At 38.1% G+C, this 24,260-nt stretch overlaps 1 protein-coding gene across 5 annotated transcripts in view; it reads left to right on the top strand.

Annotated features, from left to right (window-relative positions):
• Positions 1-24,260, top strand: part of SUGCT (succinyl-CoA:glutarate-CoA transferase) — a 307,991-nt gene that overhangs the window by 254,874 nt on the left and 28,857 nt on the right. For 3 of the 5 annotated variants that reach the window (XM_030486510.1, XM_030486484.1, XM_030486500.1), the window contains one exon: positions 4,220-4,283. In XM_030486510.1, coding sequence (XP_030342370.1) covers positions 4,220-4,241 — 22 coding nt within the window. In that variant the 3' untranslated portion in view covers positions 4,242-4,283. Of the gene's footprint in view, positions 1-4,219; positions 4,284-9,905; positions 10,024-24,260 lie in introns of those variants that run through there. The other 2 variants (XM_030486494.1, XM_030486519.1) reach the window with 2 other exon arrangements.

The following is a 24,260-nucleotide window of genomic DNA, read 5'->3' as shown; positions in this document are numbered from 1 at the left end:
GTCTTGTGCCACTTACTGTATGTACCATATGATCTTGTAAAGAATGAGTCTCAAGTCCCAAGTGGTCAAAGATAAAGCCCCTATTTGAATCTGAATTTTCAGCCTTGCAAGTCTTTTCAAGAAGATCAAATTTAAAATTGTTTCTGCAGCCATATTGCATTTTCATATAATAATTAAGTTTCTTCTGAAGTTCATTTTATTCTCTTTGTTTTTCCTTATATTTCACGTAGCTTTTAAGTTGGACTTAAAAGAGCTCAAATACTGAAAGAAAAATTACAATATTGAGCTGAACATGCAGAAAAGTAGTGTCAGTTGAATAATTGTTTTGAACAAGGTGAGAATACAAGAAATAACTAGAGTTAATATTTGATCCTCCTTGTGAAAGCAGATGGCTAAGGGATTTGAACTCTGCCTGTTAAAAAAATTGTAAGCACTTTTTAACTTGCAGTTATTAACAGCATTAGGGGAAAAGAGCAAAATTAATCATTGAAGTTTTTATAGCTGAAGTGCTGTGAGTTTCATAGCAGGTGATATAAGTACCCACCGTAGTTTTTCTCATGACAAGCTAAGAGGGAATGATGAAACAGCTGAGAATATATATGATGAAATGTATTAAATTACCCTTGGTTTGCATTACACAAGTAAAATGTTAAGATCTTTGGTTTAAGATTCTTCGTGGACTTTCTTGCATATAGTATTGGGAAAACAATATTGAAGTAATTTTTTAATTAAATTCTTTTATTCTCTGAGGTTAGAAGACATAATCATATGAACTGTAGTTTGAATAAAGTAATGTACTAACCTATGCTGGCTAAGTAAATTTGAAATATAGTGACTTCTGTAGGTTTTATCCATCACCAAATAGTATTTTCTTTTTGTAATGTGGGCAAATCTGATACTGTCTGCATATACAATATATAATCCCAAAGCAGAACTGTAGCAGCTAATGTTAGAGAATTACATATATCCTGCATTGTGCATATAATATCTAGATACTTTTTCAAATTCAGTGTGCAAGAAAACACAAACTTTTAAAGAAAAGATTAGTAGCAAAAGCACAGGAATCATAACCAATGGCACAAATCAGAGCAACCTTATCTTCTACTGACTCCCATACATTGCAGAGGTGTTTTTAGTATTACATGTTGTGTCCTTTTTTCTTTCTTGCAAATAGGAGAGTCTTTTCCTTTACAGTTCTAAGTGTCAGGAGGAAGAATAAAAGAAGTATGAACAGGAAAAAACAAAATCCTACATGAGCATGTCACAACAGCAAGGCACTGCTAGTACTTTTGTTAAGATAACATTACAAAATAGTGACATTAGATTTTCTTTTCATTAACCAGTAGACAGATGAAAGGTTCCTTTTTTGAAGTACAAAGTGATTATACTTGGAATAAAATGAAATGGCATGAAAAGATTATTACTGAAGGACAGAATACTGTCCTTCTAATTCTTTTACAGCAATCTCATAATCAGTGTAAAATGCCACCCAAAGATTGCTTTCATTCGCAAAATCTCAAATGGTAACAGGTAATGTAGTAATAGAGGATTTCTAACCTGGAATGTAAGCCATATGGAAAAAAGAAAGGATCTACTGATGTCCGTCACCTTTTACACGATCCTCTTGATGCATCAGTTCCTTATGCTGAGCTAAGGTGAATGCAAAGGGGATAGAGGGCTCTATCACATCAGGAGGATCATGGCTATTTGAGTGGCACGAGACAACGGAGAAGTCCTCCCAGTTCTGTCTCTTACTTAGTCCTCAGACTTTCCTTGTCTTTGATGATAATGAATGTTAACATTGCATTCTCTCAAAGGCTGGCATGCAGTAATCTTGTATGTTTCCTTCATAGTTTTTAGAATGTAGATGAGGAGAAGTTAGCGATGTTGTTTTTTCATTTTCTTTTGGGGAATCCTAATAGTAGAACACATGAAACAGGAAATTGCACGGTTCTTATAAACAGTGTTGCTGATGTTAGGAAAAGAAACGGTCTTTGGCCAGATTAATTTCTTGGGGGTTGTTTTCTTAAAAAAAAAAAAAAAAAGGTAGACCTGAGTATACCAATATGGACTTAATAACTGTAGAAAATAAAAGTAATAAGAGTAATGACATTGCAGTGTTTTTGAGAAGATTCTGTATCTGAGAGGGAAAGTCGAACCCATACTTACAGTGAATGGAAAGGAAGCTTGACTGCATCGTAAGTAATTATTTTAAAAGGAAATAGAAGTTAGGCTGGTGATCCTCGAAGATCCTGCAGGTTTGTCTTAGTTGATTCTGTAAAGAAAAGAGACATGGAGTTTGGTTCTGACAGGGGATCTTTTAAAAGTAATCTAAGTCTGCCTTCCTTTTATGAAGCCCTGAGTGGCTGCTAGAGAATCTATATGTTTTTCTTTAACCAAATGGTGCTACTTTAACATACAGGCTTTAATTTGCCATCTAAAGAGCTGCTTATGCACATGAGTGTTCTGTTGATTTCAAGTTCAAATAAGCATGTTTTCTTGAATTCAGGTCACAAAGAATCTATTAAATGCGTAAAGAAAATCCATGTAGCTAAGTTATGGAGAAAGGAGGCCAAACTTTCATTGCTGTTTGATTAAGGGCATAACTGGAAAGATTCTAAATATGAGCTAAAACAAGCAATTATATTTTCCAATTCTGTCATTTGGAAAAAAGTTCTGGATGTCTCACTTGAATGTCTACCAAAATTGGCGTTAACCTTCCAAAGGAGAAATAGAACTAATGATTTGGTACAGCGCCAGACAATTAGACCAGTGAACAGACATTCTTCCATCAGCATCTATTATCGGAAATATCTGGGTTTCCAAATGTCAGCTAAATAGACTCACCCCACAAGCTAAGAGAAAGCTGACTCAACCTTTGACACCACCTGTTCAGGAATGGGAATTTCTTAAGCATGCTATTCTACACAGATAAAAAGTTCACAAAATTTGACCTGGAAAGAATGGTTAAAGTTTTGTTTAGTCTAGAAAAGAGCAGACTGAGGGAGGATGTGATTACAATCTTCCAGGACATAAAAGAATGTTATAAAGATGCTAGTGATTGGTTTTCTTGCCTAGTTGGGGAAAAGACAAGAATAAAGATGCTTAATAGAAAACAAAGGTATTGAGATAATTCATTAGGAGAAAAATTTCTGAGAATAAAAATAGAGAATATGGTGGAGGCTACATAAGAAAATTGTCATCTTATTAGCTAGAAATTTTCAATAATAATTAGACAAAAATCTGTCATTTATAGTCAAGGTTGCTAGTGTTCACGGTGCAAGGTGAATAGGTAGATGTGTTACACGATCACTTAACCTTCTTGGCCCGTCTTTCATTTTCTGTAGCTGCTTCATTTGGCAAGGCACTCTAGACTTGTTACATTGGATAGAAAAAGAATTGGTTAATAGAAGGCTTTTTATTTGTAGAGGATACTTCAGTAACAAATAACTTTTAAGAATTCTGATTATGTGATTGAGGTAACAAGGTGGCAGAGTAAAAGGTAAGGAAATGGTAAAGATTACTTACTGGCTTTGGATGCAGCATCCTATTAACAATAGCAGTGAGTTTGCTATTATGAATTTCTTTTTCTCTGTTTCTTGAGAATTTTGGTATCATACATTGTTTCCTGGTTGAAGTTAATAACAGAAAGCTTGAAATTGTGGTGAATAGTCATCCCATACAGATATACATGGGGCTGAAGCATGACATACCCACTTGAACAGAAATAACATCAAAATTATGTCAGTTTTCCTAAACATTTGTAAGAACTACTAAGTCAACATTTCATAGTGTGATCCATCAAGATCTCAAACACAACTGAGTAACAGTGAAAATAAAACAACCAACACTATAGAGCAGAAGATATATATACATATTGCAGATTAAAATGAAAGTGGGTGAAGGTTTTAATTCTCATTTCATGTTGATACCAGTTACGGTTGCAGCTCAGTTTCTTATGCTTGATGTTGGCTATAAGAGCTTGAAGATATGTTAGACATGTAAAGTCTTACTGAAGCATTTATTTAGATGCATAAATAGAAAGTAGTGTCAAACATCAGGGCTTTCATTTTACAAATTAAGCAAGTTACTTGAATTGTAGCTCCCTGTATTTTCAGATACTCTGTGAAAGAAGATGGTAATATTTATCGTTTTTTCCTCTCAAGTTTAGGAACTGATTACGTTGTTTTATTACATACGTGCTCTGTTTTTTTCCTAGGTGCTGCACAATGGACTTGTGATGGAAATGAATCATCCAACAGCTGGGAGGATAGCTGTTCCAGGTTAGGTGTTTAATCCTTTTTTCTAAATGGAGCTTGAAATTAAATGCTTCATGACATCCTGAGTAGTTCTGGAACTCAGCTGAGGACATGACACATCTTCACATTTCACTCAAATGAACAGAAGTTTAACCAGGAAGACATTTGTGCTCATATTCATACTGGTAGCAGAAAAATGGGTTAAAATGTGTGTCAGAATAGCTTCTGGTTTTCATCGGTCAATTGTCATAAAACATGAACATGGATTTGATAATATTTGCAAACTCCCACTGCTAGAAATATTACAGCTAAATCATCTACACAAATATGTGAATCTGTTTTTGATTTAGGTCTCTTTTGCAACTTACACAGGCTTCTTTTAGGGACATTTCTTTTGTAAAAAACCCAAAAAAAACCAAGGAGGAGAGAATTTAATACTGAAGGTTTTATTACACTATTTCATTTAGTGAGATTGAATGTGAAGCTCTGCAATGGTCAAGTCTGAAACAGCTATTTTGGAGTTGCAAAGAATATAGAAGTAATGAACTAGTCTCTCCTCTTTTAAGCTCTGAGTGGATCAGGAGTTGGAGCTGGTGTAGCTTTACTTCCGTTAGAGTTAGTTATGGAATGAGGTTATGTTCATCCGGAGCCACATATTCTCATTCAGATCCTCACAGTTGGCTCTGTTTTGACAACTGAGCCTTATCTGACAATCTCCTAGCTCCTGGGTCAACTTTTTCTGCTTCTCTGTGCTTTTCTCTCTCTGAGCCACTATGAGAATTGTTTCCTCCTTCATTAAAAGCACTGTGTAATTTTATTTTTGTAACATCTTCTCCTTACACTGTGATTTTCTGTGCCAATTTCACCCTCTGACACAGCATCCAGTTCTCATCAATTTCAGTTGACTTCAGCACATGTAGTGGTAAGAAGAATTTGACCCACAGAATTTATCTTAATTTGCACATCCTGGAATCACACTGGGATGCAGAAAGAACTATTTGAAAGAAATCAATCCCATATTAGATCATGTTTTCTGCATGAATAGAGGGGGTGTTTTGTGTGCGTGTATGTGTATGCTTCATATTTGCTCTTTATCACAGTTTGCATTCCACATTTGGTCCCATTAGGCTTGGATGTTTGGGTGGTTGTATTCAGAAGAGCTTCTCTCATTTAGATGCACATATCTGCAAATAGTAATCCCCCTTTTTTTTTTTTTTTTTTTAGTTTCTAACAGAAACATAATCCTGGTTTATTTATCCAAAATGAAAAGACTAATAAGGGTTTTGGTTTAATTCTTTTTAAAGAAGTAGGCAGAAAAGCCTTGCAGATGGTAGAGAAAGTGCGTAAGGTTTTCAGGTTGCATACAATGTATAATCTATCTTAGAGAAAGCAAATACTCCTTAAGGGGATAGCTTAAACTGCAAGAAGAGGAAGGAGATGAAAGGAATGTTCTAATGTCTGTCAGCAGCGATAGAATGTATTGGCAAGAGAGTGAGTTTTTACATAGGTAAGCCATAGTGCTTCCCAAATCCTTAGTTATTTTTTATTTATTAAACCAGTGACACTGCACTAAACTAAAATAAATCATCTTAATCTCTAATGGTTTGCCATTTAGATGGGCTTCTATGAAGAGTTTCTTGTATTGAAGCAGATGGCTGAAATGATTATTGGATATTTGAGCAGGAAAAGGAGAATTCCTTCCTTTCCTGGCATGGGAGGATAAGGAGGGGAAAGACAGGGGAGGGAAGGGTGAAGGACACTCATTCAGTGTGAGTAGAATGGACCTATTGATATCACTGGAGAGACAGTGCATTACTCTGTCCCAAAATTAAAGCGCATGAGTGAGTTGATGGTAGGTAATGTAAGTACCCTGGAATTGTCTTGGTCAGTGATGTCCCTGAAGAGTACAGGGAAGAGTGTGCAAAGATCTCTGCTAGATTAAACTGCTTCTCAATGACTACTTAAAATCGTAACAACTTTTTTTTTTGGTTTTTTTTTTTAATTAAATGTGGTTGTATTTGAATATATTATATTTGTAGAGAACATCTTTACTAAGCTCTCAGTTTCTGGCTTAGGGTTGCTTATTAAGCAAGATTAAGATATCAACGTGAATGTTGAAACTCTGAATGGACTAAAAATGTCTCTCCTTAAAGAGACTGGGAAGACTCTGGTCCCAAAATAAAAATAGGTAATAGTTATTTCGTAACCATATAAGCCAGATTTTAACATGTCTTTTAGTAACTGAATTGGACATCACACTTGAGGCTCTTGACAGAGGTCAGACTAGTGCTGCCAAGTAAAGCTGTGAGTGCAGTAACATACATTTACTAAGTGAGACCATGCTGGCAGATTTCAGCTCCAAGTATTTCAGTTGCCCTCTGTGTCTAACATTGATTTGGAGTAGTCCTTCTCCAGGCATGGACTTTGAGAGTGGATTCAAATCTGTGTTTGAATTCTCACTTGTAGATCTTACATCTTGAAATTCTGAGGGATTTTGCCATTGACTTTAATGTAAGCAACATTTTTAATGTCAGACTTGATGATTCATACTCTGCTTAAATATCTTTTGGTATGGTTATTGAATTTGGTTATTTGCACACCAAGTCAGTGCTTTCACCCTTGCCTTTTTTTATAATTCCCAGCCTGAGATATACTGTGTGCTGATAAGCACGTCATAAGATACTGGTGGAACTGGAGTTGGAGAAATCACAGTATTAAAAACATATTTCTATTAATTTTTCTTTTCAGAGTGCATATTGATGGTAGGAAGGATATAGACCTTGTATTTCAATAGCAAGTCTTCATTGAAAAATGTCTTTGCACATATACGCTGCTGTTACAATTAGCAAGGTATCTTAAATTCAAGTATGGATGTGAAAAGGGAGACCATATCTGACTAAGAGTGACTGTATAAAAAACTGCAAGACCATTTAAAAAAAAAAAAAAGTGGTTCTATGGTAATTGAGTTATTTTGTTAGGATGTTTCACATATACCGTTCAGTATATTTATGTTATGTAGTTATTCTGGAGTTGGCTTGTTTCATACATATACTTACACTTGACATATGATATGTAGAAGGTGTGACACTGTGAGAGAGCCATGCTTGAGCCCCAAAGGCCTGCCACCCATTCAACACAGGTCTGGTTCATCTGACTGCAGGGTTGTACTGATGAATCCGTATCTGAAGTCGGCTTAGTCATGTTTTGTTTGGAGCAGGGCTCCAAAGATGATCACAAGCTGGAGCACCTCAGCTGGAGAGGCTGTGGGACAGGGGCTGGTACAGCCTGGGGAAAAGGCAGCCTCAGGGGGCTGATGGCATCCCCCCTGCACCTACAGGGAGGTTATCAATGTGGAGAGCCAGGCCTTTCACAGCAGTATGTGGTGGGAGGATGAGAGACAAGGGATTCAGACTGGATATTGGGAAAGTCTTTTTCATCGTAACGACAGCCACGCAGTTGAGCAGGTTGCCCGGAGAGGCTGCGCAGGCTCTGTTCTTGGAGGTTTTTAACAAACAACTAGATAAAGCCATGAACAACGTGGTCTGACCTGAGACCTGACCCTGATTTGAGCAAGAGCTTGGACTGCAGACCTCCTGATGTCCTTTCCAACTTGGATTATATTTTTATTCTGTGATTAACCTCAGTGTCTCCTCACTCAGCTCTGTTGTACTCAGCCCTTTCCATAGAGATCTGGAGGAAAAATGACTTAGTTTAATAAAGTGGGAAGTGTAGAGCACAGAAAGTACTTTTGAGGGGAAAAAAATTATAGGGGAGAGAAGTTTTGCAGAGTGCCACATTGCAGATGATGCTGGATGGCATGGAGACAACACAGTTAAGTGAAGGGACAAAATTTCAAGAAGCTTTAGTGTTTGGGTTAGTCTTGAACTACTTTGCCAAAAAGTAATGGACTTTTCTGCAGAGCGGTAGTATGTGGGTTTCTGGGAGCCACCATGTAATTCTGAGTTGCAGTGTGGAGCATAATGGATAGCAACCCATACAAATTATGTAGGAAAAGCTAATGGATGCAATGCAATCTTGCCCAAGTCTTTTCCATTATAATCTATTTTATATGGTTTAGGAAACTCAAATAATAATATTCCCAACTTCTGCATTATCTAGTGTCTTTTAAAAGCTGCCAGTTGTTGTTTATAATCAAAAAAGGGTTTGTAATATGATTTATTTTTTAAAAAAAGAAAAAACACAATGCATTCAGCTGTCCCTAACAAACCAACCTTTGTAGATTTATTAACTAGCAGGAACCTCTGTGAAATAAACCTTGTTTCTGACCCCTTTCTAAGCCTTAGCGGATTGGGGATTTGGATATAAGCCTACACTTCGGAATCATCTCTCATCAAACAGGAAACAATATAAGTGTAGAAATCATGTAGAACACCTCTTCCAGACAAAACAACTATTCTTAGTTTTGATAATGTTTATATTGTATGTTCTCTTCATCTCCATTTCCTGAGTTGATAAACACTATTTCTGTCCTTTGGCCCATGATCTACATCAAGGATGTCTTTATGGCTCACAAAGGCCAGTGTCATACCTGGGTTTGTGATTTCCTTCTGTGCTCTTGAGATAATGTGTTTGGAGGACTGCTCCAAGCTCGGTTAGGAAAGGCAGCACAGGATTCCTCCTTGGCGTAGATTTCTTGGAATGAATTCAGGCAATCTATGTTAATTAATCAACCCACTCAGGAGAAATGTCCCTTTTTCCGGTCTTCTCCTGTCACTGTGCATTACAAATATGCTACTGAAACAGGAAAGACACTTTTTTTTCAGAGATAGGCTTTTCCTGTTGTATGATTCATTAAATGGTTGTCGTGATTCCATGGAGACTAATTGCCATCAATCTCTTACAAGCGTGGTTTTAAGGAACAAGATGAAGAGGCAAGAAATCTAATAGGACTTCCTTACTGTGCCACAGATTTCTTGCTTAGCCTTGGACAAATCACTCTCTTTGTCTCACCTTACTAATCATTTGCAGTTTTTCAGACCTTAGTTAATAGTTGAAAAATACTTCGATTTCTAAGGGAAGGAAGTTCTTGGGAAATCTGTATGTATTATTTTAAATACTTATCCCTATTTATTTTGTATATATGTATTTATACTTATTTTTTCCACATATGGAGAAGACCAGTTATAGCCATGGAAATGACAGCAGGGTATCTGTGTGTTTGAAGAGTTCAATACAGGGGGCAGATATGACTGTTAGTGATACACGCTATCTTTTATTTGATCATTTAATGTAAAGTGTAGCAGGGGGAAGCTTCAGAAGGACTAGAAATACGGCATGGGGGGAAGTTTGCAGGAAATTAAGGAAGTCTGTACTCCAATCCATCGTTTCCTGCAGTGAGGATATCTCACAATATAGGAACAACAACATAAAAAATCCCAATAATTTTATTCTTTTGGTAAGAACCTCTGCTTGAACTTGTGATCCTGTCTGCTTCTCATCAGGCAGGGTTCTTGTATGCGTGTGCGTGTGTGCGTGCATGTGCATAACTGATGTTGATTGAGAAATTTTAATTTCACTTCACTATTTATGGTACATTGGAGACAAACAGCTTCACCGGCATTACTGTTACCTCATTCGCCTTTTTTAGTCATCAGGGCTGACTGTTTATGTCTTTTACATTCACAGAGCTGATTTCAATTTTGAGGAATTCGGGACCATTACAAGAACTGAGCAGAAATGATGTATGACAGCTACTTAGCTATCCTCAAAATACTTTAAAAGTATCTTAATAAATATATAAACAATATATTTGTACTGATTGCAGAAGCAGAAAAGACATGGTGTGAATGGCAAGGAATATTTTATAAGCTTCATGTAGAACAGGCTAGTCTATGTTTTTAATGAATGATACTTTTATTTAGAATCCTTTAAGATTCCTTTTAAAGTAAAACATAAACAACAATCCTTTTCATATTTTTGCTCCTCTGTCATATGTTTCCAGAGTATTTCTCAACTGTATGTTTTAAAATTTGCTATACCTGCTAGAATGGCCTTAGTGCCACAGTTGATACTTTTAAAGTTAATATTGTAAGGAAGGAAAAGCCAGCTGTCTCTTTCCTAGCTCTGGGACTTCAGTTGTTTTGGGAAATTAAGAAATAGTGAAATAGCCTTTTCCATCAGGCTCAGAGTAACTGAGTGTTGGTACTGACTGGGACCAACAGCGCTGTGTTACTCAGGCAGTGGCTCTCCAGGACTCGTGCTCAGGGTGTCTGAGCTGGACTCTTGGCAGATCCTAAGTCCTAGGTTTTTCTGTCTTTCTGTAAGTTGTGGCAATCAAAGTTGTTTTTCCTGCATTAAGTCCTTGCCAGGACCTGACACTGCCGTATCAGGAAGGAAAATCAATATCTATCTGTGGACAAGTGGAGACATTTCCTACTCTGTACATAATAAGTCAAGTAAAACGGTCATTGAAGTTTTGCTGAAAATTGATCGGTAATTATACTTCTTTAACCTAGTAAACTAAATAGCATCACCTTGCTGCTACATGGGGGTGAGGAAAGTTGAAGCCTGAACTGAATAACCAAATAAACTTATTAATTTACCACCAATGGTGACAATCCTAGAATTCAGCTTTGTTTAAAACTTTTTTTTTTTTTTTTCTGTTTAAATGTCTCCCACTTCCTTCTTTGTAAGTAACACTAACTTAGAAAGTACTTTCTTACCCCTCACTCTGTAACCAGCACAGCCAGGTGCTCACACAGTTCAGGGTGTGTGATTGTAAAGATATATCTGCATGCCTCGGGTGCGTTGTAAAACAGCCACATTACTTCAACACCCATAAATTGTAAGTATATCTTCATGATCTTTAATAATTACTGGATAAGAAAAGGAATCTACTGTCAGCTAAAAAAGTTTGGTTTCATTAAATGTAAAAATATGTTTTAAACATTTAGACAATGTTACTTAATCCCTAGGATACTGAGTGTACTAATCCTCATTTGTCTTTCTGCCATGTCATCTTGACCCGAGCCCTGCAAATGGAAAGAATGGTTGGACTTAAGCTGTTTTCTGTGAACCTAGACAGAAGAATTTCATGGTCAGCTGTGGCCATTAGATCATGTAGTTTGCCTTCTTATGGCATTGGCTGTAGAATTTCATTGATTTACTCCTTTCACAGTTTGTCTTATTCAGAAGTCCTCAAGAGATGGAAAATTTGCCAAATATCTGCCTCGTTCTTTAAATGCCTGATCAGGTTCATTGTTAGAAAACCCATGCCATGATTCTAATTCAATGTTACCTGGTGTTATACAGCAACAATATTTTTTTCATGTCTTTCACGAGGTTTAACTACATTTTTTTTCTCCCCATGAAAGGACTTGCATGACCAACGTCACATCTAGGTGACTAGGGTAATTTGTGCAGGTCTTTTCTGGTCCTTTGTGTAAGCAAAGTGCAGCAGCTTTGTAGCTGTGTCTTTTTTATTGCAGCCCGTGTACAGGAAAAATTTGCGGTTGGATAGAGTGCAGCACAAACCTCCTGGCTGACTCTAGGCAGTCCTTAAGCCCATGAAGTTACATTTTTCACTTCTTCATCCAAAAAATCAAGATAATAGAACTCAACAGGAACTACAGAGCATAAACATGCTCATTTTTTCCAAATTATAATAATGACAGTGCATGAAATTTGATGCTATGGTTTCTTTGTAGTTTATGGAAGAAGGGATTGGGTAAAAATAAGGGGCAAAATAAGGCTTATACAGTTGAGTTTACTGTTCAGTTGATGATGATCAGTATATAACATGTACCTGTTGTGGGTTAGTAAATTTACATGTATTTAACTCTTTTTATTTGTAACTTCTGAAATAGGGCATATTTATGTTCTCTTAGTCATTGTGAACTTGCAGTTATGTTTGCTCCTCTTCCTTGTACATCCCTCAGCTCTTTCTACTGAAATTAATCCCATGCTACATCAAAATCTCTTTTAGAAAGACCAGTATTGCCTGACTTACAGATATGATGTGTCTGCCCATGCAGTAAAATTTACATTGATCTATTTAGCTGTCATGCTGCATTTCAAGCTCATGTCTAGTTTGCTTACCAATTTAACTCAAAGACAGTGTCAGTATGACTATTTCCATTTATATATTTCCATTTAAGTGCCCGTGTTTCGAGTTATTTTTCTTCAGATACAGGGGTGTTTTTTCCTAATTTTAATAGAAAAGAGAGTAATGTTTTTGATGCTTCTTATCTCTCCAAATCCTTTTATATGGTCAATGAACACACGATTTGGTAAATTTGAAGCCAGTGACCTATTCTATTAGCATTGATACATTCACCAGCAGATTTTCCCTGCATAAAAGCCCTACCTCAAAACAAGCATGGTGATTTGGATTTGAGTCTTGAATATTCCAAATGATGCCTTAATAATTTGGCCTATCAAAAATAAAGCATTGCTGCCACCTCTTGCCATTTTGCTAGCTATCCTGGAGCTCTTTTGGGGTTCTGGGAGGGTGGGAAATTCCCAAGAGTTTTTCCAAATGTTTTGTTTAGCTGATACTACTCACCAAATTTGATCCAAACTTGCAAATACTGTTTTGCTAAACAGAAACCTTTTTTTTTTCCCCAAGTAAAACTAGCTTGTCCATCCTATCACTGTGCAAAAGGTTTAAACCAAGACAGATGTGAACTAGCTAATGAAAAGTCTAATGAAAACATTAAGCATTGTTGAAGACCTGATTAGAAAAATCTTCCCAACACAGAATCTATTAAGGTATGGGACAGAGTTCCCTAAAAAGACATAGCATCCCTATTTCTTTGGCTTTCTGAAAGCAGACTGTACATAGCAGTAAGTAAAACCGGTTTATTTATATAAAAAGCAGATAATTGTTCTATTAAAAGGGATTGATAAGTTAATGTATCTTAAAATTTGGTGTCAGTTCATTGCTTTAAATTAAAGTTGTTTAGAGATTGTGCCTGTGGCTGGCCAATAAAAAATATGTAGTGGTTTGTGTGTGTGTAGAGTGTTCCTCATGGGTTTTGAACTGGATGCAGAGATTAAATGAGGCAGAGGCTTGCAGATTAGAACAAGCTTTTTAATATTCTTTGCAAGCTGCATTTAGAAACATCACAGAGAACATAAAATCAGGCCCATTTGTGAAGACAGGCAGTACAATTTACAAACAAACACACGGGGCAAACAAAATTTCAAAGCTCATCATGCACAAATACCCATTTCCAGTTGTCCAACTTGCACATACTGAAAGCACAACTGCATACACACGTCTGCTATTCCCAGCTCATGATACATACAACTTGTATAAACTCGTAGCAATTTGATAGTGTTCTATCACAAGATTAGCACTAAAAGATTAAGCTGCATTGTTTTGATTGTGAGATTTAGATACCTATATGAGTAAATCTATGATAAAATCTGTCCTGTAATTTGCTGAGTTACGTTTGGCAATTGCTTTTTCTTTCTCAAAGGATTGGGTAGTACAATTTTTGACTGGAGTTGAGCTAGTGATTTTTCTTTTGAGCCAGGGTAAGTTCCGGTGGTGCCATTCAGCCATTTCTTCCTAGCTTTACTGTCCATGCACTACGCTTTCTCAGCATCACCTAGTTTGAACCATTTGGGATCACTGAAATGGTCAGTGAACTTGTGTCCCTGGAAAACACACCTTTTAAAAATGGAGAAAGTTCATATGATGGGGACACACCTCAAATATGAGTTTCATATAGAGAAGATTGTTAGCTTTCAGGTCTTGATCCTCAGCCAAAATGTAATGTCATCTGGGCTCCCAGCCCAATCCTGTGTCTTCTCGGCCTCCTGAATCCTGAAAAGAGGTTGAGAAACTAAAGTGAAACAGCTTGAGGAGCACTGCCCTGGAAACATGAGTGGTATCTGTGTTGTGCCAGGGGTCAGAAGGAGTTGTGCTGATAGCAGAGAAATTAAAATAGGACCTCCAGCACACAGGACTACGCTGCTGGAGAACAAGAGTCATTATTCGAGCTAACAATCAAACAGCTTTGACCAAGAAAGCAGTGGCTTACAGCAAATGGCACAGTGTCAGGGTGGAGAAGGCTTGCACTGAAGGACCACACTGGTGAGAAAACATGGAGAATGAACTGAGGAAGGAGGGGATAGGAAAAGATTACAATGAACTGTGGCCTTGCAAACACCAGCTGGTGCAGACAGTTCCCCACCTTAAACTGATCTCTGCTAATTGGTGTCAATGGTTAAACCAGTATTCTGAAATTCAGAAGTTCTGTAGTACTTGTTAGGTTTCAGTTCTGGGTAAGGTTCAGTGAAAACTTTGGAATAATAGGTCAGACTGAATTCCAGTCTGAGACAAAGTAGTGATTAGAAACTCTTGATTTCATGTGTGGTTTGTCTCAAGATATAAGTTTTTGTGGAAGTGCTTAGAAAACTTCATTTAGAAAAACAAACACCTCTTTGCAAAGGTGATCACTTTCTATACAGTTCTATCAGATATTTCCTTAATAATATAGTGAGTTATATACTTGATCATGTTAATGCACCACTTATTATTTTGTATGTGCAAGCCAGGTGTTTATATGAATAAATGGAGAGTGTACAGTTCTGTTGTTTCGTTCGAATATTGCCTGCATCTTAAAATCTGGCCTTCACCTCCCAATGGGGAACACTTTAGGGATCAGTAAATTTGGCAAAGGAGGCTGTTTTGGCAAACATTCTGGTTTCCACATTTATTCATACTTAGGGGAATAGAGAAGATAAAGGCAGGACATGGATTTTGCTGTTGGTAGTATCTACCTTTGCTGCCTTCCTCGGTTGCCAGAATAAGGACTAGTGTAATTCCTGAAAGGGAATTTTGACTTCCTGATTACCCAAAAATCAATGTCCTCACCATATGATTTAGTAGTTGTATTATCTCAAAACTGAATACACAGTTTAATAGCCTTCACTTCTACTCCTCAGTTTTGCTTGGATCTTCTGAGAAAAAAAGAAAAGACATTATAAAATGTTGATGTGTCCTTTTGCTCCTCAGAGGTTCAGGTACCATGCTCTAGCCTTCACCAGCTCTAGAAGAGTGTTGTTAGAATACATGGGTAAAGTGTAACTTTGGTATAGCTGTGTGGCAATGTTAGAGTGGAAGATACCATTTTAACCTATTCTTTAAGTACTTGGAACTAGATGATCTTAAGGTCCTTTCCAACCCTAACTATTCTATGATTCTGTAATACTGACAGTGTAGAGAAAACTCCTGGGGGGAATCAGGAGAACTTGGAGGAGTAGCTCAGAATTTAATGTCTTCCTATGAAGCTGTTCACCTTCTAAGAGTCTATTCCAACCTATTTTAAGTCTTCCAAAATGCTGGCTAGTGTGGAGATACCTTGGAACCTTCCTTCCAGTTGACTTTAAGAAAACAATACCATATTTACTACTTCAGCATGATTTTTAGATTCTCACTGCTAGATCGTGCATGGCTCAAAGCATCATCACCCACCACCAACCTCCATGTGGAAATCTGTTACTATTTCCATGAATTTGCATTTACTTTTGAGATTTTTCTATCAGATGTCTTCAAGTCTCAGTAATTTGTTTTGTTTTTAATGGGGGAAGTTTGCAGTCAGTTGCTGCATTGTGAGGCATAGTGGTTACTTCTAATTTTCAGGTGTTTTCAGAGACACGTATTGTTTTCCCCCAGGTGTTTTCCCCCAGGTGCCCAGACATGAATCAAAATGCTTCATTGATTGTATTTAGAAACTAGAAGTCTAAGGTCTTACCTGACTCATGGAAACCAATACTACACTTGGCACCAATTCCAATGAAATAGAATATATTTCTATAACATAATAATATATTACACCTGCATATCACATACGAATGTGTGTTGTTTACTGTTACAGAGCATAAAAATCTTGATACCAATGGTGGTTATTTGGTGTTAAACCATAGTGAGAGAAGAATCAGGTAGTTTCAGTGCATGTAATTTATAAGTAAAGGCAATTCAGAAAATTCAGAAATATGAATATTTTGTGTTCAAAATATAAACTTTTTTTTTTTTTTTACTAGTGTTGTATGAAGGAAATTATTGTAAGTAAAAAGAAAGCTAATCCCTGGTATCATACTGCATTTTTATCTGCTCGTCTTTAAGCAGTATTTATGCATAATTATAATTATCGGTGATATCAAAGACAGGAAAAAATCATTATTCATTTAAAACCAAGATTTCAAATATTGGGTACATTCAAGGAGTTTACGTGCTCTGAATCGTGGCGATTACATTGTTGAAGATAAATGCCTTAGAAAGTTGTGGATCATTTTTAAACTCAAGAAAGATGAATTAAACAAATGTTGTCTTATTTACAGTAAAGCATGTCCTCACTAAAAGTGCTCTGCTCTTTTTTGAAGACTTGAGTTCTATTTTCAGGAGCTTTGTCATATAATTTTCCTAAATTTACTGTAATTAATGAGAAGTAATGATCAGTAATCAACTTAAATGTACCATAAAAGATGGAGCCTAATATATGCAAGACAAAATTGAAGCATTCCAATTCATGGTAGACTTTGTAGTATATTGACTGATAATTACACGGAGATATTAAGAGGATCCATTTGTAGAGGCTCTTTAAAAAGTCAAGAGGTAAGATTGAAAACTTAATCATAATTTGGGAAATTACTGTCTTCTAGTGCTTAATGTCTTTACCAGAAGAGTATTTAGTAGTTCAAAATTTACTTTTCTATTTCAGTAGTGTAACCATTGCCACCTCCTGTCTTCTAAAAAGGAGTATGTCCTGCTCCCAGTGACCAGGGCATTTGAACTACCACTGTGGGAAGGAATGACTGTGTATTGGTTTGCTCATCATACTGGGATAATAGCTGATTTCCACTTCATTGCTGCTTTTAGCTACTTAACTAGCAATGCCTATAGGCCAGAGACACCAATTCAGGCAGGAATGTGATTATACTTAATTCAGGAGTTATTTCTGGGTGCAGATGTAATTGGTGTACAGCTCATACAGCCTTTGAAAGACTTACGACTCTTGATTATACATTGGCTTCTTCCACAGGTCTCATATTTCCAGTCTTTCCTAAATACTGCAACTCTGAAATGTAATGACTGAGGCATGCTGGCAGAGAAAACAAATTGGTCCTGAACTTTAAGGGTATAATGGATATAAAGTTCACTTACCAGTGGTGTTCTCCCACTGGTAACATTCGGCCTATAATAAAAATCAAGGTGTTTGAATGGATTGAACGTATTCACATTTATGTAGCTGTAACAGAGCTACGTAATAGGAAAAAAGGCAAATTATTAAGACATTGGTACATTCAGCAGAGGACTTAATACTCTTATGTGACCGCTTGCCATACAGGATATAACATAAATTGTATTTTCTAATCCTATTGCATGTATTTGACAAAAATGAGAAAATATATATCTAACTAGTTCTTCTTTCCACTATACTCCTACTTCATAGGCCTAAGAGATGGGTTTAAGCCATATATATGTTGTGTATTTTGGTTATGCTATCAATATGATGCTGAAATCTATTTTGTCTGTGCAAACAAGCAGGTAAGTTTAAATTTATGCTTTTTTCCACATTTTATTTTCTAATCCTGTGTATTAGAGCTTATTACCCCCACCTCCACCCAAGTTCCTTTGGCGTATTTTTCTTGAGTACCTTTAATCTGTCCCAAACATCTGTAATGTGGGCGCATGCCCTCCATATACTGTATGCTAAAGGAGATCTTGTCCAACGGGACATGCTTAGACTTCCATATACACTGTCCTTTTGGTTTAGAAGGAATTAATTTAACGTGAAGGGATATAATCAATACAGCTCTGTTGAGAGTTGCTTCCTTTATTATGTAACTAACAGTGCACTGGGTGAAGAACTGGCTGAAGGGCAGGGCTCAAAGGGTTGCAGTGAGCAGGGCTACATCTGGCAGGTGACCACTCACCAGCGCTGTTCCTCAGGGCTGAGTTCCAGGGCCAGTTCTGTTCAGTCCTTTTATCAGTGATCTGGAGGCAGGAGTTGAATGCACGATTAGTAAGTTTGGTGATGATACTAAACTGGGAGGTGCTGTTGACTCTCTTGAGGGACAAGAGGCCTTGCAGAGGTATCTGGAGCACTGGGCAATCACCAGTGGCATGAAATTGAACAAGAACAAATGCCGTAGTCTCACCTGGGATGGTGTAATGCTGGACACAAGGCTAAATTGGGAGAGGATCTCTGGAGGGCTTAAATACGAATAGATTAGTATAGCATTAGTATTATGGATATATTCCATGGGCCATGTGAGGTGGGCACCTGAAAAGACAACAGCCTTTGTGAAATCTCTGTTGTATATTGGTTCTCTGGTGTACACTGGAAATGGCTCCCTGAACTGTGAAAGCATCCGGTCTAGTCTTGTTCATAGAGAGAAAATGCAATATTCTTTCCCTTACAGTCATAATGTGTCCAAGATCAGCAGAGGTTAAGAAACTGGGTTTGTTTGGCAGATGTTTCTTGTTATTCTGCCAATTAAGTCAACAATAGGTATTCATAATCCTAGGGAGGCTTGGAGGTCATAGAAATTACAGGGCAGGCAGAATAGCTCATGCACAAATAGCTGAAAAAGAAAGCGATCTTTGGGGATTTTTTTCCCTCCTCTCCCTTTATTCTGTTTGTCCTAGGGGCTGTCATCAATCAGTAACATTGTGCATTGGCTTCACCCTTTGGTTCTGGCAGCAGTGTTCAAGGTCCTGAATGGCACAAACTCTGTTTTCTTGTTGCAGGGGAGATGTTCTTCCTCAGTTTGTCTTATGCTCAGCTTTCAGCGCTTTCTAAAAGTATTAAGATATTTTTCTCAGCAACTAGTTTAAAATAAATGGTTGGAATTCTTGCACTCTTAAGAGAGAATGGGCTTCTGTGGAATATAGACAGCAGTTGTGAGGTGGCATGGGGTGTAATGCAGTCTTTCGTTATCTTACCAGTATAGAGAAATTCATTAGATTCTTACTTTCTGGCTTCTCAAATTTATCCTTGCTGAGCACGACATGGAGCTGGCAGAGACAAACACTAATCTTAAGAGGAAAAAGAGATTTGGAGAAAGCATGAAAGAGCTAGTTTCTGTGCTTGTGGCTGGGATGTTATGGCAATTGAAGGTTCTCTGCAGGTATTTCTCTCAGTGGAGTACCACTGGACTTTACAAATGTGGGCACTCTTATTACCACTTATGCAGTAAAGAACAGTGTGATACAACAGTCAGGTGAGACTGACATCAAGAAGAAAGCACTACTGAAAGACAAATAAAGCCAGAGCTTTAAAAAGAGAAAACAAGCAGCTGTGAGGTGATAAAAAGCCATGAGACAGTAACTTCACTAAGAAAGCTGAATTTCCACACATACATTGCTCAAGCATAACAGTACTAATATACACTGAATAAAGCATTGACTGAGGAAGGTAAAGACAAATCAGACATTGTTGGTACTAATAATACCTAAAACACTGTAGCAGCTGATAAAAGTGTTTGAGATACTATGATCCTGGAAGAAATGTGACTGTGTTTTTATCTGAACCTAAGAAACAGAAGAGGTAATAGATGCCTGCCTTGCAGTCATATACTCTGGCATCCACATGTACGTTTGGAGATATAAAAGGTTGCTTAATGAGAGACAGAAACATATATGGGGCAAATGATTCCAGCTTACAGGAGAAGCTGTTGAAAGAAACAGAAATTTCTTCAAATGTCAAGGGCAGCTGAAGTGTCTGGGAAAAGGATCAAAACAGTGTTATTAGTGCAGAACAAGTTCACAGGGTCAAACTAAAGGAAATTGGGCAGCAGGACAGAGACAAACTGACCAGGAAAAAGGAAACTGGCTCCTGGAAAAACACATGTAAAAAGCAGAGACCACAGCAAGACTTTCTGTCCAGTGTGTTGTAGCACAGGAAATATAAAAAGTGGTAATAGAGATGCAGAACATAGAGATTACAGTTAAACGAAAGATGTCTTCTGGTTACCTTGAGTAGGTCCAGAGAAAATAATTGCACAGGAGGATGCAAAAGAAGGATGCCAGCTATTCTGTTCATTTTCAGAACTATTCTGTCAGGTCTTAATCAGTTGGTTCCAGTTGGATGGTGAAGCCGTCAGCAGCACAATCCTACCAAACTGGTTAGTGGCAGCTTTAATCTGGAGGATTAGAATCTCATATTTATGATGCAAGTATATGAAGTCAAAGAGCAAGTGCAACCAGTAGAGAGGAATCCTAAAAAGCAAAAGATGTTACATGTGCAAGATCATAATTTCCTGAGCATGATGGAGGAGAGAGTGGTCACTGTGTCCTTTCTCAAGCATTTTCAGAAAATATAAGATCATATTTCAAGAAACCAGACACAAAAAAATCAAGTCGAACTCAGAAATAAGCCCCCATATAGTGAGATATCTAAAATTCAGTTTTATTCATAATGGCAGAGTAAGAACGAAAAGTTGGTAACTCTACTAAGAAATTACATTGATATATCCATTGAAACTTTCAGAGAGTGACTCAGTCATTCATAATTAATGCTGAGAGAAATTTGGAGTGAACTGAGGATCTTAATTTAGCTGAACTACTAAATATGTAATTGTAAAGAAGTCGCCATTTATCACTGCTGATAGGCAATAGACTGTATAATTTAACAGCACTGTTTGTAAGTCTAAGACTGAGTTTTACCACATTGTGGTAAATGAGACCATGAGCTGCATGACACTGAGTGCACCTTTGCAAGGTAATTGCCTGCTTTAAAGGCTTTTAACCTGGACCCAACATCTTACATGGGCATGTAGTGACAGGACAAGGAAGAATGGTTTTAAACTGACAGAGGGGAGATTGAGATTAGAAGTAAGGAAGAAATTCTTCCCTGTGAGGATGCTGAGGCACTGGCACAGGGTGCCCAGAGAAGCTGTGGCTGCCTCATCCCTGGCAGTGTTCAAGGCCAGGTTGGACACAGGGGCTTGGAGCAATGTGGTCTAGTGGAAGGTGTCCCTGCCTGTGGCAGGGGTTGGAACTGGATGATCTTTTAAGTTCCCTTCCAACTCTAACCATTTGATGACCTAAGGTGTTCCAGTGTAAATTGAAGCTGGGAAGGTTTCCCACACATGTAGCTTGAAGCTGGTGACAGAGCTATTAAAGATTAATGATCTGACAAAAGAGACAGGCAATGTCACTATGTAATAAACGAAATATGAGATTGAATGTAGACATGTAGAACTTGAAAAAAACTGTGTTGTTCTGTTAGTTGACATCTAGGGAGATGGCAGCAAGACCCTGGAAAAGTCAGCGCAATCAGGAAAGCACTCCAGTGATTGGAAAGGAGTCAAATCATTTTTATCCTTAGTGATTTATTTTTTTTCTAGAGTTATCAGAGGTCTTTAAAATACTGGGGAAAATCAGCAGGCAGGGACTACTCCTAATACTCTGTTGGGTAGCTGGAGCAACATTATTCTGTTCTGAAGGAGGTTAGGAGCAGTGCTAATGCAAACCAACCAGCCCAGAACATTTACTTAAAGACAGGAAATAAAAAGGAAACACAGAGCCATGCTTTCTGAAATGCAGTTTCCTCAGTGCACCTTCCAGCGCTAGCTAGCATTGCTATCAACTATCTTGTTTGCCCAGAATCCACTAGAAGAAACTTGGACAAGACTGCAGGTTTGTACTCAGGTTCGTTTCTTGTTAAAATTTCAGCAGTATGATATGAAAATAAGGTACTTCCCAAGAAAATCACTGCCTAAGGCAGATGTAGTGAACAGTACATCTTCCAAAATGCGCTAGACAATTTTATGGGACAAAACCTGCATCTCCAATGGTAGGCTTCAAGCAGTCCTCTGAAGAGCAGGCTGCAAAAACAGCTTCTGTACCAACCGTTGCAGTCTGAAGGAGCAGTTGCCACAGGAAACTGCTCTGTTTTACTCAGTGAGGGATGAGCTCTACAGACAAAATGGGATTATGCTTGAAGGAGACTGAACAGTAATCCTAGAAGGCTTAAAGGGTGTTACAGTGAGCCTGAAATACACTTCAGACCTACTGATAAAGGTCTGCATGAAATGAGCCAGGCAGTTTCTCAACCAAGCAGGTATGCCCAAGGAGGAGCAAAGAAAGAGCAATCTGAGGTGCTCAGAGTGACAACAGGAGACTGAACAGCTTCCTGAAATATTGGCCCTGGTAAAAATGAAAAGCAAAAAAAGAGAATAAAACCTGTTCTGATGGTCAGACAAGCTTACTGCTGCAGCTACTGTAAGGTTTGCTGGAGGACATACGGGCAAAGACTGCGACAGGAGTTAAGGCATATCTAAAAGCATATTTTGTAAAGTTTGGAGGATCGGAGTCAGTCTGAAAACTAAACATGCCTGGCAGTAGATTTCAAACAATTGAGCACAGAATAGGTCACATTAGTCTGGGTGCTCAATGAGCAACAGGAGGGTCAATGAAGAGCTTGTGAACAAGAACAGTACAGGTGAGCAGTCCTTTGCATTGTTCAGTTAACACATTCCAGCATCTCTTCCTCTTCCTTCTACTGTCTCCTTTTCTAATTTTTACCTGGACACAACTAAACCAAATCTGCAGTGCAAAAGGGAAACAATGATTTGATACTATTGTGTAGGTGAACAGGTCTGGCTCAAACATGAAAATGTGCTTGCAGCAATAGCAAAAGCTAAAGGCTCTATTTATTAGCAGGGGGGAATCTGAAGATAGCACCCACACAAAATGAAAATCAAAGTAAATGAGCAATACCAAGGGAAGTAAAATGAAGAAGTTAGTGCAATCTGGATGCTAACAGAAGCTAAAAGTCTAATTTCTTTCAAAAGTTGTCATAGTTTGCTTGAAGAAGTAATATAAAAATACATACAGCCCTGGCAAAGGCAATATTAACTTACACTCTTGATTCATTGAGTTTCGGCAGAACTGTTCTGTAGGCAGTTCTGAAGGTGTTCTGTGGTCAGAACTGGTGACTGTACGGCTGTAGCTGCAGGAGAACGCGACACTGGTGTGGAGTAGACATCCCCCCGTTCCTGTATGGTGTACCTGTAAGCTGTTTATACAAGTCTCACATAAAAATAGATTAAATAAAAATTTATCCCTAGAGGCACTTAAAATTTGTTTCTGCTTCCCCCCTGTACCTTTTGCAACATCAGAATAAACCCCCAAAGGTGATCTCCCTTGTGATGTCAAATCCTGGGCCCAAGAGATGCGATACAGCCTTATTCCAGGAAGGTGTCTGACCTGGCAGGTTTGCTTTGTTGGTCCTCAGTGCTCTTTCTGGCAGAAAACATGTGGTATGTGCTTCATGCGGTTTCGTGTTCAGAACCCCACTCTGGAGGAAGAAGCATTTCATTAGGCAGCTGCCTGGAATCAACTTAGTATGGGAAAGTGAGAAAGCTTAAGAGATTTTAGAGTCTCTAAATGCATCTTTTCTTGCTGTTTCACACGGTTATGCTTATGCAGAGATAAGCTTTTCTGAAATGTCGGGCTCTATTTTAGCTCATCTATGTTTCTTGGGCTAACTTTACCATGGCTAATATCTTCTCCCAGAGAAGGGAAACCATCCTTGCAAACCTTGCTAGAGACTGGTTCATCACTCACAGTCATCTCAGGATTGAACCTCTTTGTTGAGCAAAAGTCTTGAAGTGCCAGGACTGCTAGTGCTTTGTGCTGTCATCTGCTCCCACCCTGGATTTCATAGTAATTACAGATACCTTTGGATGCAGCACAGAGAACTCGTACCGTGGGTCAGTGCATTGGTTCAGCTCCAGAAGTCAGGCTGCATAGCACCCTCCTGCAGCTCAGGGTGACCTGCTCAGCTCTCCAGACCCTTGCTGTGTTGTCAAAAGGCAGGTAGGGGGATATCTCCCTGACAGTACCTCAGCTGCGCATTGGCAAGCAGAGCACGGTTCACAACAGACCTCTGGGGAGGCAGCTGGTGTGTATCCTTTTACTGTGAAGCTTCACAAGACTTGTGGGACCTTTTCTCCTCATCTGTACTTTATATAGACTGCCTGCAAGCTCATATTGTGTTAGACGTTGTAGTGGATGTG

Source organism: Strigops habroptila, chromosome 1, assembly GCF_004027225.2.
Source record: "Strigops habroptila isolate Jane chromosome 1, bStrHab1.2.pri, whole genome shotgun sequence".
NCBI lineage: Eukaryota > Metazoa > Chordata > Aves > Psittaciformes > Psittacidae > Strigops > Strigops habroptila.
The sequence above is the reverse complement of the archived record's forward strand: the minus strand, read 5'-3'. Positions and strand labels throughout refer to the sequence as shown.